This window comes from Orycteropus afer, unplaced genomic scaffold, assembly GCF_000298275.1.
Source record: "Orycteropus afer afer isolate SDZICR_OR568_19922 unplaced genomic scaffold, OryAfe1.0 scaffold00157, whole genome shotgun sequence".
Classification (NCBI taxonomy): Eukaryota; Metazoa; Chordata; class Mammalia; order Tubulidentata; family Orycteropodidae; genus Orycteropus; species Orycteropus afer.
Window position 1 is genome coordinate 1,594,798 of NW_006921744.1, and position 19,708 is coordinate 1,614,505.

The 19,708-nt window shown below is 39.0% G+C and overlaps 1 protein-coding gene across 1 annotated transcript in view; it reads right to left on the reverse strand.

Annotated features, from left to right (window-relative positions):
- FNDC3A (fibronectin type III domain containing 3A) overlaps window positions 1-19,247 on the reverse strand; it is a 341,318-nt gene extending 322,071 nt beyond the window's left edge. The window contains 4 exon segments of the mRNA XM_042781725.1: window positions 15,361-15,366; window positions 18,998-19,173; window positions 19,175-19,207; window positions 19,209-19,247. Of these exon segments, the coding sequence (XP_042637659.1) occupies window positions 15,361-15,366; window positions 18,998-19,173; window positions 19,175-19,207; window positions 19,209-19,247 (254 nt within the window).
- Between the last annotated feature and the right edge of the window lie 461 nt (window positions 19,248-19,708).

Genomic DNA, 19,708 nt, shown 5'->3' on the forward strand with positions numbered 1-19,708 from the left:
CTGGTAGCATAGTGGCTAAGGCACTTGACTGCTAACCAGAAGGCTGGCGGTTCAAACCCACCAGCCACTCCTCGGAAGGAAGATGGGGCTATCTATTGCTGTAGTGATACTGCCTAGGAAACCCAAGGAGGTGTCGCTATGAGTCGGGTCCAACTCAACGGCACATAACACCAACATGGGCAAAATACTGAACAATGCAAGAGCATCAAAAGAAGATGAAAGGAATACACAGTTTATCCCAAATCATTTCAGGAGGTAGCATATCATCAAGAACCAACGGTACTTAAGGAAGGAGGCCAGACTACACTGCAGAAACTGGCGAAATACAAGGCTCCAAGAACTGACAGAATACCCATTGAGATGTTTCAACAAACGGATACAGCATGTCAACACTTATTCATTTATGCCAAGAAATTTGGAAGACAGAAAGACCTGGCTAACCAACTGGAAGAGAACGATATTTGTGTCCATTCCAAAGAAAGGTGATCCAACAGAATGTGGAAATGATCGAACAGTATCATTAGCACCATATGCAAGTAAAATTTTGCTGAAGATAATTCAAAAATGGTTTCAGCAGTATATTAACAGGGAAGTTCCAGAAATTCAACCTGGATTCAGAAGAAAACATGAACAGGAGATATTATTGCTGATGTCAGATGGATTTAGGCTAAAAGCAAAGAATACAAGAAAGATGTTTACATGTTTTTTGCTGACTATGCAAAGGCATTCAACTGCATGGATTACGACAAATTACGGATAACACTGAGAATGGGAATTCCAGAACACTTGATTGTGCTCACTCGGAACCTGTACACAGACCAAGAGGCTGCTGTTCATACAGAACAAAAAGATACTGCATGGCTTAAAATCAGGAACAGTGTGCATCAAGGTTATTATCCTTTCACCATACGTATTCACTCTGTATGCTGAGCAAATTATCCAAAACTGGACTATATGAAGATGAATGCAGCATCAGGATTGAAGGGAGACTCATCAAAAACCTGTGATATGCAGCAACCGTGTTTGCTGAAAGTGAAGAGGACTTAAACCACTTACTGATAAAGATCAAAAACTAGAGTCTTTAGCATGGATTGCACTTCAACATAACAAACACAAAAATTTCCACAACTGGACCTATAAGCAACATCACAAAATGGAGAAAAGACTGAAGTTGTCAGGGATTTTATCTTGGATCCACAATCAACATCCACGGAAGCAGAAGTCAAGAAATCAGATAATGTATTGCACTGGGCAAATCTGCAGCAACAAGACTTCTTTAAAGTGTTGTAGAGCAAAGATGTCACTTTGAAGACAGTCTAAGGTACACCTAACCTAAGCCACGGTATTTTTAATTGCCTCATATGCATGTAAAAGCTGACAACGAATAAGGAAGACTGAAGAATTGGTGCCTTCCAATCATAGTGCTCACGGACCAAAAAAAAAAAAACCAAACCCACTACTGCTGAGTCAGATCCCACTCACAGCGACCCCTCCTTGGGTTACTGGCAGTCTCTATGGAAGTAGATTGCCACCATTTCCGAGGAGTGGCTGGTGGGTTTGAACCGCCAGCCTTCTGGTTAGCAGTCAAATGCCTTAGGCACTACTCAACTGAAAATACCATGGATTTCCCAGAAGAATGAACAAATCTGCCATGGAAGAACTGCAGCCAGAATGCTCCTTAGAAGTGAGAATGGCCAGACTTTGTCTCACACATTTTGGTCATGTCAGAAGGGACCAGTCCCTGGAGAAGGATATCATGTTTGGTACTTGAGGGTCAGAGAAAAAGGGTAAGACCTTCAACAAGATGGATTAACACAGTGGCTGCAATGATGGGCTCAAGCACTGCTATGCTTGAGGATTGTGAGGGTGGCACACAACTAGGCAGTGTTTTGTTCGGTCATACATAGGGTCACTGTGAGTCAGAGCCAACTCAATGGCACCTAACAACAAGCCTTCAATATTTTTTAGTTTTTTTTTTTTTTAAGGTAAAATTTATACTTGCATAAATTTTAAGTGAGATTTTTTAAATGAATTCTACCATTTCCATTACCTCAGCCCCATCACTGCTGTAAAGACCATGGATATAGAATTATGGCACGCATCAAAAATCACCTGCAGGGCTTATTAAAACACATGTTGCTGCTCCCCACACCAAAAGTTTCTGATTCAACAGGTGCAGGGCAGGGCCCAATTATCTGTATTTCTAACAAGTTCCCAGGTTAGGGTGATGCTGCTAGTCCCACGACCATTCATCTAAAGCTAAACTAATTTTTTACATAAATATTAACTGTTATGAACATCTTACTTTAATAATGTGAAGTATGCCTCACTCTTGAAAGCTCCATCCCAGATGTGAATAAATAAATCCATTCTTGTGCCTCAACTAGCAGTAGACAAAAATTCTTGCCCTCTTAAGAAGAAAATATTTATAAAATGATCAAGTTTAATTAGACCTTTGAAGTTACCTTAGATATTTTGGCCAAATCAACACAAGTAGTCAAATCAATTTCCTCTCAGATCAAATTTGCTATTTCCTACAAGTTAAAAGAAAAAAAAAAAAGAAACTTTCAAAAGTTCACGGGAAATGACAGATGAGTTAAATATATTAAAGATGTATCAAGCATTTACAATGTGCCAATTATTCATAATTGTTTAAATAGCTTTACTAAGATGATTGATATACATTAAATGGCAGATTGTATAATAAAGTGCAGACTTTAATAAATGCTAACACATGCGTACCTATGAAAGAAGATAATGAGCCTATCCATCACCCCCAAAAGTTTCCTACCACCCACTTGTAATCCTCGCCTTTGCATCGGAGGCACAGCGGTTAAGTGGTCAGCAGCTAAGCAAACGTTGGTAAGTTGAACCCACCAGTCACTCTGCAGAACAAAAGATATAGCAGTCTGCTTCCATAAAGATGATAGCCTTGAAACCCCCTGGGGCAATTCTACTCTCGCCTACAGGGCCACTACCATTTGCAACTAAGGTCACAGCAGTGGGTTTGGTTTGGTTTTAGAATGACTAATGGTAGCATAGTGCCTAAGGCACTTGACTGCTAACCAGAAGGCTGGCGGTTCAAACCCACCAGCCACTCCTCGGAAGGAAGGTTGGGCAATCCTACTTCCGTAGTGATACTGCCTCGGAAACCCAAGGAGGGGTCGCTATGAGTCGGGGCCGACTCGACGGCATATAACAACAACAACAACAACAATGATAATAAGCATGTTTTCAGGGGCTTATTTGCAATACTTCTATCTTGTTGATTAAGTGCCTTTATCTGTTGAATCAGTCCTTTTGCCTACTTTGTTATCGGGTTGTTTTCTTACTTTATTAAATTAAGTTTTGATAGTTCTTTACACATCTTGGCTATTGGTCCTTTATGAGTTAAGTGGCATACAAAGATATGCTCCAAGTCTGTGGTTTGTCTTTGCATTCTTTTACCAGTGTCCTGAAGTTTTAATGATGATGAAGTTCAGTTTGCCAATTTGTTATTTTATCAATAGTGCTTTGGTGCTCCATCTAAATCTCTGCCTAATCCATGATCACAGAGATTTTCTCCTGTTTTCTTCAAAAATTTTATACTTTTAGAAAGTTTTACATTCTACTTGTTCTATTGATCAGAGAGGGAGATTGAAATCTCTGCTAAAACTGCCTATTTTCCTATTTCTCTTTGCAATTCTATCATGTATTTTGAAGTTCTTTTATTAGATACATAAAACTTCAGGATTATTATGTCCTCTTGATTTAACCCTTTATTATTAGAAATGACTCCCTTAATTCTGGTAATAGTCTTTGCTCTGTAATCTAACTTCTGAATTAACATAACTCGATCTTTTTTCGATAGAGTTAGCATAAAAAAAAAAAAAATTCACTGCCATTGAGTCATTTCTGACTCATAGCGACCTCTCCTGGGGTTTCTGAGGTGGTATCTCTACAGAGGGAGCTCTGGTGGCATAGTGCCTAAAGATTTGACTACTAACCAGAAAGCTAGAGGTTTAAACCCACCAGCCACTCCTCGGAAGAAGGTTGGGAAATGTACTTTCATAGAGATAGCACCACAGAAACCCAGGAGAGGTCGCTGTGAGTCAAATCAACTCGATGGCAGTGAGTCTGGTTTGATTTTTGGTTATCTCTACAGAAGTCAATTGCCAAATGTCTTTTTTCATCTATTTAACGATTTTTATGTTTTATATAAAGTTGGTTTCTTCTAAACTGTGATATACCTGAGCCTTGACTTTCTTTTAAATCTAACATGACAACTGTCCTTTAACTGGGCTGTTTAGATCATTTACATGTAATGTGACTGCTGATATGGTTGTGTTAGAGTCTATCATCTTGATATTTTCTATTTGTGCCATCTGTTCTTTGTTCACTTTCTTCCCTTTATCTGCTTTCTTTGGAATTATTTATTATTCCATTTTATCTCCTTAGTTGATTTATAGGCTGTTAATTCTTCATTATGTTACTTTAGTAGGTGCTTCAGGGTTTATAACAAACATTTTAACTTATCACAGTATACCTTCAAGTAACAATATACTAATCAAGTCTAAGTATCAGAACCCTCCAACAGTATACCTCCAATTTCTCCCATTCAGCCTTTCTGAGATCTATCTGTATCTAGATATCTATCTAATAACAATGACTATGGGGTTTACAGGAGCTCTGGTGGCATAGTGCCTAAGGCATCTGACTGCTAACCAGAAGGCTGGCTGTTCAAACCCACGAGCCACTCCTTGGAAGGAAGACTGGGCAATGCACTTCTGTAGAAATACTGCCTCAGAAAAACAAGACGGGGTCTCTATGAGTCGGAATCAACTCAATGGCAATGAGTTTGGTTTTTTGATGGGGTTCAAAGCATATATATTTAAAAATTTATGTGTATACATGAATGTATGTGTGACTGAGAAAGAGACAGTGAAGTTCTCATGGTGATGAATTCTTCTGGCTTTTCTGTTTTAAAAAGTCTTTATTTTGCTTTTGCTTTTAAAAGAAATTTGGCTGGATAAAGAATCCCAAGTGCACAATTTTTTCTTTTAGTATGGTAAAAATGTTGTTCCACCATCTTCTAGCTCACATTATTTCAGATGAGAAATTTACTATCTTCTGTTATTCTCTGGCTGCTTTTAAAATTTTTTCTCTTTACTACTTGATTTATGCAACTTGATTACAATGTGCCTTGGTGCAGTTGTATTCATCTTTATTATGCTTATTCAGCTTCTTGGATCTGTGCGTTTACAGCCTTCTTCAAATTTGGATAAATTTTGGCCATTATTTATTAAAATATTTATTTGGTCCCCCATCTCATCTCTCTTTTGGTAACTGCAATTACATGTGTATTTGGTCACCTGAAGTTATTTCACAGTTTAATGGTGTTCTGTTCATCATTTTAAAAATTATCTTTTTGTTTCATTTTATATAGTTTCTATTTCTATGTCTTCATGTCTACTAATCTTTTACTTGACAATGTCTAATCCAGCATTAATATTATTTGTTGTTGTTGTTGTTATATGCCGTCGAGTCGGGCCCAACTCATAGCAACCCCTCCTTGGGTTTCCAAGGCGGTATCTCTACGGAAGTAGATTGATTGCCCAACCTTCTAAGGAGTGGCTGGTGAGTTTGAACCACCAGCCTTCTGGTTAAGCACTACGCTACCAGAGCTCCTAATACTATTTAGTGGTTTTTAATCTCTGGTATTGTCATTTTAATCTAGAAGTTCAATTTGGGCCTTTTTATATCTTCCATAGCTCTATTTAACACGTTGAGTCTTTCCTCTAGCTTCTCCAACATTTGGAATACAGTCATAAATGTTTAATGTCCTTGACTATTAATTTATCCTCTGTGTCACTTGTGGGTAAGTTTTAAGTGATGGATTTTTCTCCTCATTATGGTCTGTATTTTCCCAGTTCTTCGCAGGCCTAATGATTTTAATTACATGTAAGACATTGTGAATTTCACCAGATGGCTGTTGTATATTTTTGAATTTCTATATAAACTAAGGAGCACTTGTGACACAGTGGTTAAAGCATTTGACTGCTAACCAAAAAGTCCACGACTCAAACCTACGAGCTACTCCAGGGGAAAAAGATGAGGCAATCTGCCTCCATAAAGATTTACAACCTTGGAAACCTTACAAGGCAGTTCTATTCTGTCCTATAAGGTTGCTATGAGTCAGAATTGACTTGATGGAAGTAGGTTTTCACATATACTTTGGGTCTTGCTTTTAAGAGTTGTTAGGCAGGACAAGAGCTGCAGTTGGTCTAGGGTTAATTTTTTCCCACCACTGAGGCAAAACTGTGTGACCTCTGAACACTGTTCTGTGTAATCCTTTGTTTTCTCTTACCCCAGCCTTAGGTAATTTCTCCATACACATGAACTTATCAGTACTCTGTTGAATACTCAAGGGGACCTTTTCCAGAATACTTAAGGGGAACTCTCTCCAGATCTTCAGGGTCCTTTCTGTGCAGCACTCTCCTTTCTGACACTCCGTCCTGTGAACTCTGGCCACCATGGAATTCCTAGACTGCCCTAGATTCCTCCTCCCCACGACTATCCCTGGACATTTTCCCCAAGCAGTAACCTGAGCCTATCACAGGACTCTTGCTTTGTTTTCTTTCTTTCACTGCCAATGATGTCTAATGTCCCGAGTGCTACTGTTCCACGTACTTTGTCTAGTTTTATTGTTGTTACAGGCAAAAAGGTAAATCCATTCCCTGTTCCTTAATTCTGACAGGAAACCAAATGTGCTACTCTTAATTTTTAATGTACGCAATGGCAGTACAAATGTACTGAATAAATGTATCAAGAATAGGACAAACAGCTATGCTTTAAAACTATGATTTTTTTTTTTTTTTAATTAAAGTATGGTCCAGGGTTCACCAATGGGAGCTAGTATGCTCTTGATATGCCCCAAACTAAAAGAAAAATGAAGTTATTTTCACAGATATTTGGGTAAATGGCATGCAATTCCTGAAACATTTATTTTTGTATAAGACTAATGGTTACTTTGGGAGCTCTGGTGGCGTAATGCCTAAGGCACTTGACTGCTAACCAGAAGGCTGACGGTTCAAACCCACCAGCCACTCCTCAGAAGGAAGGCTGGACAACCTACTTCCATATGATACCACCTCAGAAACCCAAGAAGGGGTTGTTATGAGTCAGATCCAACTTGACAGGAGTGAGTTTGGTTTTTTTGGTTTTTACTAAGACATCTGGCAACACAGAGTTAGGATTCCCACAATTCAGAAGAAGGATATTTTGTTATCTCTGTATCATCAGGGCATATTTTCATGTTAAGTGTAACAATACACTTTTAGATATTGGGCAGTGCTTATGTGTAAGAAAACTAAAGAATTTTCTAATTTTATCTTATAGTCAGTCAGCCAGCTTGCTAAAATCTTTTTAACACAAATTATTTTTCACTTGTCTTATATTTTCTAAAAAATCATATCAACTACATATAATAATAATGATATATTTTTTCCACCATTATTTAGAGTGCATTCATTTCTTTTTCTTGCTTCTTGAATGCACTAAGACTTTTAGATCAATGTTATGTTCCTTCCTTTTAATGGGAAGTACTTCTAATACTTCATTATGATATTTGACATGGGTTTCTGGTAGAGACCCTTTACAAGGTTATTTCTTATTTTAAAAGGTATCAGGAATGAAAACTGAATTCCAGAAAATTATTTTTTAAGCACCAAAGACATAATGACATATAGGTGTTTTTTCCCTTAATTTATTAATATAGTGAGTTACACTAATAAGTTTCTTACTACTGAATCATCATTACACTCTTGGGATTCATCAACATATCAGAAACAGGTATGATTTAATGATTACAAGTCCAGGCTCCAGAATCAGAATGCCTGGGTTCAAATACCACATCTTTCACTAACTAGATGTATGATCTTAGGCATGTTATTTAAATTCTCTATGCTTCAGTTTCCTCATTTTTAAAATGATGATAACGGTACCTACCTAAGAGTATTGCTTTAAGTATTAAGTAAATTAACACTGAAAGGAGCTCTGGTAGTGCAGCACCAAATGCATTTGACTGCTAACCAGAAGGTTGGCGGTTCAAACCTATGTAAAGATTACCACCTTGGAAACACAGTGGGGGTTGCTACAGGTCAGAATCAACTCCATGGCGGTGGGTTCATATGCATGTGAAAGCTGAACAATGAATAAGGAAGACCAAAGAAGAGTTGAAGCCTTTAAATTGTGGTGTTGGCAAAGAACACTAAAAATACCATGGCGTGCCAGAAGAAAGAACAAATCTGTCTTGAAAGAAGTACAGCCAGAATGCTCCTTAGAAGTCAGAATGGCCAGCCCATTCTGTCTCACATACTATGGTCATATTGTCTGAAGGGACCAGTTCTTGGAGAAGGAGATCATGCTTGGTGAAGTGGAGGGTGGGCAAAAAGGGAAGACCCTCATCAAGACGGATTGGCACAATGGCTACAATATTGGGCTCAAGCACAGCAAAGATTGTGAGGATAGTAGGCCCAGGCAGTGTTTGATTATGTTGTACACAGGGTTGCCACGAGTCAGAACCAACCTGATGGCACCCAACAACAAACTGATACATATAAAGATGTTTGGAACAGCATTCAGAACACAGGAAGTATTTAATACATATTTATTATTATTTACTGAATGCCTTATATTTTCCACTCACAGTGTATACAGCATTGCAGGGAACAGCAAATTAAGGCCAGTGAGCCAAATCTGGCCTACTGTCTGTTGTGAATAAAACTGTATTGGAACACAATCATGCTCATTTGTTGATGATTTATCTATGGCTATTTTTGTGCTCGCATTTAAGTAGCTATGACAGAGGCCACGGTTCACCAAGATGTAAACATTTACTATCTGGTCCTTTAGAGAAAAAAACTGCTGACCTTATCATATTTTTCAAACTTAAGGAGTTCATGCTCTAATAATTGAGACAAAAAATAAAAAATGTATATACAATATAGTATAATAAGTAAACAATCATGATATTCTGAGGATATTGTGGAAACATAGTTTAGTACTGGAAGATCAGAAGGATTCATACAGGTGAAAAGAGGCAAGAAAAGAGATATTTTATTTTAAATGCTGTAAAATATGTTTACATTTATCCATCTTACACTCAGTATGTGAATTCCTAGAGGGAAAGGACTGGAACATTCACTTTTGAGACATTCATATTCCTACTACCTAGGACAGTCTAGTGGCTAAGACACTTGCCTGCTAACCAGACGGCTGGTGGTTCAAACCCACCAGCCACTCCTCGGAAGGAAGGTTGGGCAATCCTACTTCCGTAGTGATACTGCCTCGGAAACCCAAGGAGGGGTCGCTATGAGTCGGGTTTGACTCGACGGCACATAACAACAACAACAACAACAACAGGACAGTCTAAGTTTTCAACAAACGGATAGATAAAAAATAAATGAAAAATGAGAATAAGCATAGGATACCTGGGAGACGCTGAGTATACGTGTTTGTCAAAGTTCTAGACGGAAATAGCCTACGGCAAACATTTTATTTGCCATATTCAATGAAATCTTTCTTTTACCTCTTACAACAGCCTGTCTAGGAGATAGGTACTATTATTACTCCACTTTAAAATGAAGAAACTTAAAGCTCAAAGACATAAAGTAGCATGCTCATGTGTACACAGAGGCAGTAAAGGAAAAAGCCAAATACAAACCTATGTCTGCTTCATGCAAAAAAACATGCTTTTTGCGAGAAGTTGGACCTGTGGGCTCAGGACCATAGTCGCAGGGGATATCAAGTTCAATTGGCACAACGCACTACACAAAAACACTGTTCCACACCCTACTTTGGCAAGTAGCGACTGAGATCTTAAAAGCTTGTAAGTGGCCATCTAGATGCAACAATGGGTCTCTCCTCATCCAGAACAAAGAAGAATGAAGAAAACCAAAGACGCATGGAAACAATTAATCCAAGCGACTGGTATACCATGTAATCCTCAGCCTATATGACTATGAGACTATAATCTTCTAGTCTCACAGTCATATAGTAGTGACCGACTACCACTGTGAGCCACTCAGAGGGGGATCTATGTAGGAGATCCTGGATAAAATGGGTAAACAACGTGGAACAAAACTCAAAATCACTGAAAAAAAAAAAAAAAAAAAAAAAGGTTTGCTGGTCTGACAGAGCCTGGTAGAACCACTTAAACTATGGCCCCTAGCTGTCCTTCAGGTCTGGAATTGAACCCACTCCTGTGGCTTCTAGCCAAACAAAAGACAGGCATATGAGCTGAACATTTACATTAAGTAGATACACTCCTTGGAGAGATCAATCATGGGAGAATAGAAGAGCTGTGTATTCACAAGGAGACAGCTGGGTGGGTGGGTGGGGGCAAGAGTGCATGGGAGGGAAGGACACAAGGAAAAGGTAACTATGGGGACAAAGTGGGAGGGGAGCTGTTGCTCCATGAGAAATTGCAGTCAATGTCATGAGACAAAGTATATGTGAGCTGCTGTACGGAAAGTGAATTAGCACCCTAATGACAATAAAAATTAAAAAGAAAAAGAATACACATGATCTTTATACTACAAAGTTGAGACGTGATAGGAAATAATGATGTAATCACAGGATATCAACAAAGAAGGGATTCTCAAATAGAGGCAAAAGAGATTCTAATTAATGCAGTAGGAATTGTAGTGTAATGTGAAGTTCTAAAACAGGACAGTAACTTGAATAAATACATGTTTTTAAATATTAGCCTGCAAACAGCCTGAAAGATGGGTTAAAGGGACAGCACTGTGACATTTTACACAAAGGCTATTCTATCATACACATAAGGCCACTTTTAGTAAGGCTCAAGTAAGAGACAAGAAAATAAAACTGCTAGCATGTGATGGAGTTGGACCCATACCAATTAACTACTGTTCTGACCTTAAGGAAATGGGTGGGTCTAACAGTTACTAAAGGAGCTCTGGTGGCATAGTGCCTAAACCATTTGACTGCTAACCAGAAGGCTGACAGTTCAAAACCACCAGCTGCTCCTCGGAAGGAAGGTTGGGCAATCTACTTCCGTCGTGATACTGCCTCGGAAACCCAAGGAAGGGTCACTATGAATTGCATCCGACTCCACAGCAGTGCGTTTGGTTTTTTTGGAACAGGTGATAAAGAAATAAAAGGGTACTTCAAAATAAAAGGGGGGGCGGGGTACTTCATAAATAGTATACTAAAATGTTAAAACGGGGAGGGGATATTTCATAAATGCTGTTGTTGTTGTTATGTGCCGTCGAGTCGGACCCGACTCATAGCGACCCCCTCCTTGGGTTTCCGAGGCAGTATCACGACAGAAGTAGATTGCCCCATCTTCCTTCCAAGGAGTGGCTGGTGGGTTTGAACCGCCAGCCTTCTGGTTAGCAGTCAAGTGCCTTAGGCACTACACTACCAGAGCTCCCATTTCATGAATAGTAAACTAAAATGTTAAAACAAACCAAAAAAGTACATAATGCAAATTAAAACATTACACAGAAAAATTCAAATCTAAGAACAAAGCCATAGTTGAGAATGGCTGTCGTAAGAAAATCAAGAATTCTAGAAGAATTTAAACATAATGAAATCACAATTACAATGTATGTTTTTGCTTTCCTTTTCATTTAAACAAATCTTTAGAAAAACTGATTTTGAAGTAAGGGAAATGACTACTCTTTCCATCCAGATTCCAATAGAAGTAGTCGTATATGGCACTTATTTCTGTAAAACGAAATATAATCACTTTCTAATAAAAGACTCAACTGGGCTTTAAAATGTACTTAAACATTTGTTTACAATCCCCACAGAAGTAGAAAGATTTTTCTCCCTCCCATATGTAGGTTTAGTCTCGGAAGGAAGATGGACAATCTACTTCCGTAGTGATACCGCCTCGGAAACCCAGGGAGCGGTTGCTATGAATCGGATCCGACTCAATGGCAATGAGTTTGGTTTTTGGATGTAGGTGTAGTGCAGAATATATATACATATCAATTAAACCCCTCAGTGGAGAATTAGGTAGTTAAAAAAAAAAAATCATACAACTTTTTAAACTATTCTGTTCAAATGTATGTTAAAATACAGATTCTAAGGAAAGAAAACAGAAAAGAAAATACTTCCTTTTAGCAATTTCTGAAAGTGGTTAACACACACAATCTACATTTATAAAATTTAGACAACTTTTACATCAAGGTTAATTTCAAGGATACAGCATACTTACCTTATATTTCTAGCCATTAGCACATAAAAGAACCAAAGTGAGGGAGGAAGAAAGATATGAGAAGTCTATCAGGAGTAATAGTTTCATCTGTAAAATAAGTGCACTACCTGTCAGTGTTATACAGAATTTAAAAAATAACCAAGTACTGGGCCTAAAATCAAACGTTAGTCTTCCACTTGAAACAGAAGAAGCTATAAGAAATGGCTGAAATTGCTTGGAACAGATCAGTATCCCTTTGTAAAAAGGGAAAGAGGCACTGCATATGAACTGCACTAGAAGATTAACAAGAATGTAGGAGATATTTAAAAAAATTTTTTTTTAAAAGCAGCAGCTATTTTTATGCACTCTCTTTTGCCAAGAAAGCAGTTAGAATTTTGGGGTAAACAAATGTTTACTGAAAGCCTACTCTGTTAACAGAATTTTGGAGGATAAAACGTGAACTCCTGATTCCTGGTCTTATTTAAATTAAAGGAGGAAAAAAAGGCAGTTATTGCTTTCAATATATGACGTAGGACCAGGCAATAATTCATTGTTATACCTAAGATTGCTATGAACACTGATGCCCCAGCAACTAACAACAACAAAATGTCAGCATGTACATGGTATTTTATTTTTGTACTTCCCAACATCTCTTTGGGTCCTCTCAATATTTCTGTGAGAAAAACAGGATGGATATTATTTATCTTCCATATTAAGGATTGGGAAACTGAGATAGAAAAAAACGAACCAAGATCATATGGCTAAAAAGTGGTGAGGTTAGAACTAAGACCTAGATTTTTGAGGTACCATCTAAAATACTTTTTCAAAATCCTATCTAGAAAATGGAAATAGCTAGAATGGTAGCACTGTTTCAAGTTTTGACACTTGAGGCATTAAAGAGGATGTGGGAAGAATCAAAATTTAAAGCGCCAAAATTTTATCAAGCAGCAATTTATAGAAGCTGAAATTTAATTCATAAGATTTGTCTTGCCTTAAAATTTAAGATGGTACACAGACTTTAGAAAGTATGGAAAATGCTAACAATAAGCAAAAGTACAAACAATAACAAGTTTGGGGGTCTTTGGTTTGCTGGTTTTAATGTTTTTAACAGGAAAAAGAAAAAATTGATTCTATCCAGGTTGCTCTCCATGCTATATCTTTACTTTTCTAGCATCTAGTAATACTGTCCCTGATAAACAGAATGTTTAATACATTTAATAATGCCTGTTGAATGAAAGAATGCTCTTATGCTATATATTCTTGTTCTGTTGATGACCCAAAATATAGTGTCCCTAGCCAATAGGTTCACGTAGCCATTACCTGAGGCACACTATTCACCTGGTAATGGTACATGGATTACAAACTTAACGTGCTGAAGATATAAATAGAACTGCCTTAGAATTCTAAGAATACCTATCTACAAATTCAGAAATTTCAAAGAGATGTTTCAAGCAAATAAATTTTCATAGTAACTTATACTTGTCCTTTAAGTCATCATACCTTACCTTACCTTCATACTCTTAATGGAGATATTTTAAAGGAGATGTTAAGGTTGGTGCAGTAAATTACTTAATATGGCTCTAAAAGCTATGGTGTTTGGAACTTCCACCAGATGACTGGGTGGGACTATTTAAATGTGAGGTGCTTGGTCATAACGTAAATAAGGTACAAATAATGTGTATGGAACCCTAACATGGGGATCATTCAGTTTGGTCATCCTGCTAGTCTGAAAATGAGCCATCCCAAAGGTGGGAAAGGGGATCTCACTGCCATCAAGAGAGACTAGCTGGTAATGGCAGTCACTGGACCTGAGATTTCTGCACGAGAGATGGCAGAGAGACAGTAGTGGGAGAGGCACAGCTAAAAGGGCTTTGTAACACTCATCTGAGGGGGCAGAGGCCAGGCAGAGGGGCCTGAGGGCCAAAAAGAGATAGGCCTGAGCACCAAAAAGAGACAGGCCTTCGGGCACAGCTGGGGGGAGGCTATCCCAAGCATTCCCAATCTTGAACTGTAATCTGTTACTTGCCTAATAAACCCCGTAATTGTGAGTATTTTCCATGAGTTCTGTGTGGTCTTTGCAATGAATTATCGCACCCAGCAGAGAAGTAGAGTGCCACGGGAGGGATGGCTGGTGTCAGACCTGGTAGAAAGTTTGGAGGGTAGCAGAACATTGGACCTCACAGGAATCAGCCTTGGGCTGTGGATGCTGCTGCTACACCCTTTTCACATTAGGTCTCTCTTTCCAGCTTTAATCTAAACATTGCACGTGATTAAAGTCTTATCCTGATAACTCAAGCTCATCAATGTAAATATCCTTAATACAGTGTAACTCTTGCTAGAGTTACTGTAGGGTGTCCAACTGTTTGTCCCTTCACTAATTATCCTAGACTACTTTTTAAAACAAGGTTCTCTACTGCCTTCTCCCCTGTTGTCACTTACAGTTCACCAGCACCCAAACCAAGGTTTCTAAAAAGCCATTTATAGTTTTAAAAAATATAAAACCAGCACAGGCAGGTGATATACTTAACCATATACGAATTCTAAAATCAAGCCAGTGAGTAGCTATTTTCACTGCTTTACAGGCTGACTCAAAGGCTTTTTTTTCTTCTTTCACTTCCTAGTACAGAGACCTAATCTAGGCTTTCAAGTTTGCTCCAAGTTTGACCATAAAATAACAATTACGACAGTAGTCAATTCTGCACATTTTGTTTAGTTTTACTATAATGTGGAGCAAACACAAAAATACTAGTTATAACAAAATACACCAAACTAGGATATGGACAAATGATGTAAGATGCCTGACAATATATTAGCTAGAAGTCAGCAAACTAGGCCCACTGGCCAAATCCAGCCCATAAATACTGTTTTGGTTCAGCCCTTGAACTAAGAGAGTTATTTACATTTTTAAAGGAGTATATTTAAAAAAAAAAGAAACAAAAAGTAATATTCAACAGTCTGTGGTGTCCCACAAAGCATGTCAAAATAGATGCACAGTCCTCTCAGTGATGGGTTCATCATGATACAAACTGTTCTTGTCCAGTAGTGCCTACTGCTCTTTTGACAAGCTCCTGGGACTTAGCCAAATCTCTTCTAAGCTTTCTTTCCTACTTCCTAATACTTGTCCTTGGATACTCTCAGATTGGTTTCCTTACTTCCAACTCTAGCTGTCAATCCCTTTTGGAATGTCTTTCCCTCTGCTTATCTAAAGCCTTCCTAAATATCAAGCCCTACTTCGTCCAAATGCCTTCTAGGATTGTTCTAGTCTTCACTGGTCTCACTTCCCTTTAAATTACAGTCAGTATCACAAAATATAATATCATCATATAGTTTTGCTAATGATTTCCTGTGCGTTAGTCTAGTATTGCCAACTAATTTGTAAACTACTTGAGGGAAAGAAACACATTACACATTGCCTTTGCATCTCCCATTTTAATACCTCATCATCTTTTGAGTATATGCCATCTCCCAAGAGCATCTACTTAGAGAGAAACAGTCTGAAGGCTGGTAATGGGTGATGTGATTGGAAATATCAAACGATAATATCCATAACAAACGATAATATCCATAAAGGAACCGTATGAAAGACCATAGGTTTCAAGGCACACCTAAGAATTATACGCATGAAAGACAAGAAAATGCACAATAGTGAGAGGATAGAGAGATAAGGATCAAAAGACAATTTATACTGTGAAATAATATACTAACAACATTATAAAATCATAAAAGCTTACAATATAGTTTAAAATACAAAATTTAAAAAAAAATTGGCTTTCAACATCACTGTCATTAGTTTCCTTTTGATAAGTAGTTGTTGACATTGATATATAGAGAGAGTCCATTTTTCTTTTCCTTTTTTTTTTTTTACAATGTGATAAACTGAAACACTAAAAAAAGCTCAATGGAATAGGCATACATGGTATTCCAAATCTCTGAATTTACAATACAGGCAGTCCCCAGATTATGAATGAGTTCTGTTCCTAAATCGGTCTTTAAGTTGAATTTGTACATAAGTCAGAATAATCAGGTGTACTTAATATCTAATGAAAGTTAATCAAATGTCTGTCTCAGTAAATAGTATGAAATCTTTGTATGCATAAAAAAATTAAAGATACACTAAAACATCTTCAACATAACATAGTAATAATAATGTTTTGATGCTCGTTTGTTATTACCAACGACTGTATGTACCTCAAATTTTTAATATAGCAGGCTTTACAGGATTGGTGGGGGCAATGGTTGGAATTTAAGTTGAAGTTGGTAACTCAGCAACTGCCTGTATTGTGAATTTTATCTGTTAAAGCTTGCTAAAAACAAAACAAAACAAAACAAAAAAACACTTATCATTATCTGGCTGATAAAAGTAGAAGGCATGTGCATTTCCCTATATCATTCTCAAAGACACCAGCTAGACTTGTTTTCATGGAAAAATGCACCAAGAACATTTGGGGAAAAAAACAAACATTCTTGGCTACTTCATCAAAATTGTATTTTATAAAGTAAGCAAAACATAAGATGTACAAGTCCTGAATACAGTAAGTAATATAAAAAATGTCAATATTTTAAAACAAGCATAAATATTACCCATGAGTCTAAACTAAAAATAGACAAATTATTAATTAATTAACTTTTCACCTAAGTAAAGCTACAAAAGACAGATAAAATCATGCATATCCCCTCTTTTTTTCTGGGTGCCATGATCTATGCCTGGCTGGTAAAAGAAGAGGAAGAATTCTTTCTTAACTAGTAATTAAATATGCTTAGTATTATATTGCAGAAATTTTATAAGTAAAAAATAATCATCAAATGCACAGTAAAATAAAACATATCAGCTCTCAATTACTCACATGAAGAGGGGAAGTTATGACACAGATAACCTAAAAGAAGATAATCCTAGAATCTGTTTTTTCTAATTCATATCACTAACTGGAAGAAGCAAATTATCCTCATAATTAAGCTTGATCAAGGCCAGTGTTAACCAGAAGGTTATTTTTCCTCAATGATTCAGAGGATTCACAAAAAAAAAGCTAAAAGGAAAAAAGAGGGAGTTGATTCAGAAGCATACAGGTGGCTAATGGCAACTTGCCTGCAATAAAAAATCTCCGTAGTTAACCCACACATAAAAAATTGAGACATGATCTATGAAGGGAAAGAAGAAAATACAGCAAAATTCAATGTGATAGTGCTAAAAAAAATTTTTAATATAAAAATTTTAACAAGATTTTTTCATGTCAAATCATCATCCCTTCTTCTACTAATTAATATTACTGGTGATAGCAACAATAGTGGGCTAAAAAGCTAAAAGTGAAATTATAGGTTATACTTTATAAAAGAAGTGTTAAAAATCCTCCTTTACCACCGTTTTGTGTTGGTCTCACCATCTGTCTCAGTGGACATATTATCTCACTACTTGAGAAAAATTAATTTAACCAAGGAAATATCAAAAAGGCAGAGGAATTCATTCCTCTTGAACATTTTCAGTTGATTTAAGCCAAACTTACATGATGGTAAGAATGACAGGTTTAGCAAATACACAAACACTAAATATTGATCCAAACACAAAATCATAGCCACAAAACTCATTAGTTTCTTCCTAACATATGGTTCAAACTCCTCAGTGACATATGTTTAGTATTGGTGCTGGTAACAGCATGGCCATAAGATATTACAGTAAAAGTACTTCAGAGTTAAATTGCTGTTATTTCATTGTCATAAAAAAAAAAAAAAAAAAAAAACACACACACACAAACTTTGGTTTCAAGTGCTAAAAACACAGACAATAGTTAAGCAGCAAAATAATTACGCTGCTCCGTTTTTAAAAAAGTCCATAGTGAGCACATGCATGACTGTACTGTTGGGGGGAAAAAAATTCTTGTCAGCTTGTTATTCTCACCTAATAAGATAGTCTAAAACAAAGGTGTCCAAAGGAGCTTATATAAAACTGTATAAAAGAAAATCTCTAATTCCCGATTCCTAGCACCTCCAGCAACCATTACATTCCCCCCCACCACCACCAATTCCCTAAGGCTTTTAAGGTTAACAGTAATAAAACAACTATTAACAACTAAATTAAAACAGCCGCTGCAATTTTATGACTAAATTAGGTGTTAATTTTCCTTTACCTAAAACATGACGTCCTTCCACAGCCGTGTCAAAAGTTCAAAGATCCAGGCTGTTAAACAGGGCGAGGACTGCACCATCCAGTCAACCTCCTGAGTGAACAGGTGGTTAGCTCGCCAGGGTAGAGGAACCGCCAGGTACTGACACCACTCAAACAGGATCAAGCCCAAAAGGGCGGGTTTTCGAGGTTTTAACCCCAAGATGAACAGGGCAAACTCTTATCACAAAAACCTTCAAGTTGAGCAGCTGCCCGCTGCAGCTCCGACGCAACCTTCTCCGGAGGGCCCAGCTCCGGACCCCCGAGCCTTCCAGGGCTGCGCAGCTGTGCGCCGGCCGCCGGGCAGGGAGGCCGCCTGCGCCCCCGCGACGCCTCCCACGGGCGGATGGCAGGTCCCGAACGCAGTCGCGCCCCCGCAAGCCCCTCCCGGCGAGACTCAGGCTACAGGCAGGTGCCGAAGGAATTGGGTCCCGTCCCCAGCTCCGCTCCCCCTAGAGCCCAGAGCGCGCATACACAATAGGTGGGCAGGGCCCCTCGACGGGGCCCTCACCCCCAGGTGCCCTGGCCCCTCAGACCCACCCTAACGGTTTCCGCGCCGCCTTCTCCGGGGCGGGACAGGACAGGGACAGCCCGGGCTCTCCGCCTTTCCTAAAGGGAGTGCCCCGCGCTCTCACCTTCGAGTCACGCCGTTTTGAGACAGAGGAAGAAAGCTGCCCTGGCGCCTCTTCTTCAGGTTCCTGATCGTTCTCTCCTTTACCTCAGCGGCAGAGCCAGCTCTCGGGCCCGCCGCGGCCGCCGGTGCAGTGACTGTTGGGGTTGTTTCTCAGCAGTGACGGCGCCGCCTCAGCCCCGCTCTTCACTCCCTCTCCGCGTAGCTCCCGCTTTCTGTTTCACCCGAGGGACTACGAACGCCGCCGCCGCCATGCTTACTACGGAGCCAGGAGGAGGAGCCCGCTGTTGGCGCATCGAGTGCGGCTGCGCGAGCCCCGCCGACGGCGCCCCCGGCGGCAGGGACCCTGAGCCCCTACCTTGAGTCCGGTCCCGCGCATAGCGGGGTTCTCCCCCGAGCTGTAGGCGCAGCCTGGCCCGGTGGGCGCGTGGCGGCCGACGCCCCGCATCCCTCTCGGCGAGCGCTCCCGCCCTCCCGAGCTCTCCAACCTCTCTCCCGAGGCCCGGCTGCGTCTGCTTTGTCCTGGCCAAGCGAGACTCTGAAAATGTGGAGTTAACTGACGTTTGTAGGGTCACTAGTTCTCCATCCAAATGTTAAAAGGCTCCTTTTGAGATGCACCGAGCCAGCCTCTTTCCGAAAGCACCAACTTAACGCTGACAGGTGATGTTAAAGACACTCCCCACGGAATAGGAAACCAACTGAAGTGGGCTTGGAT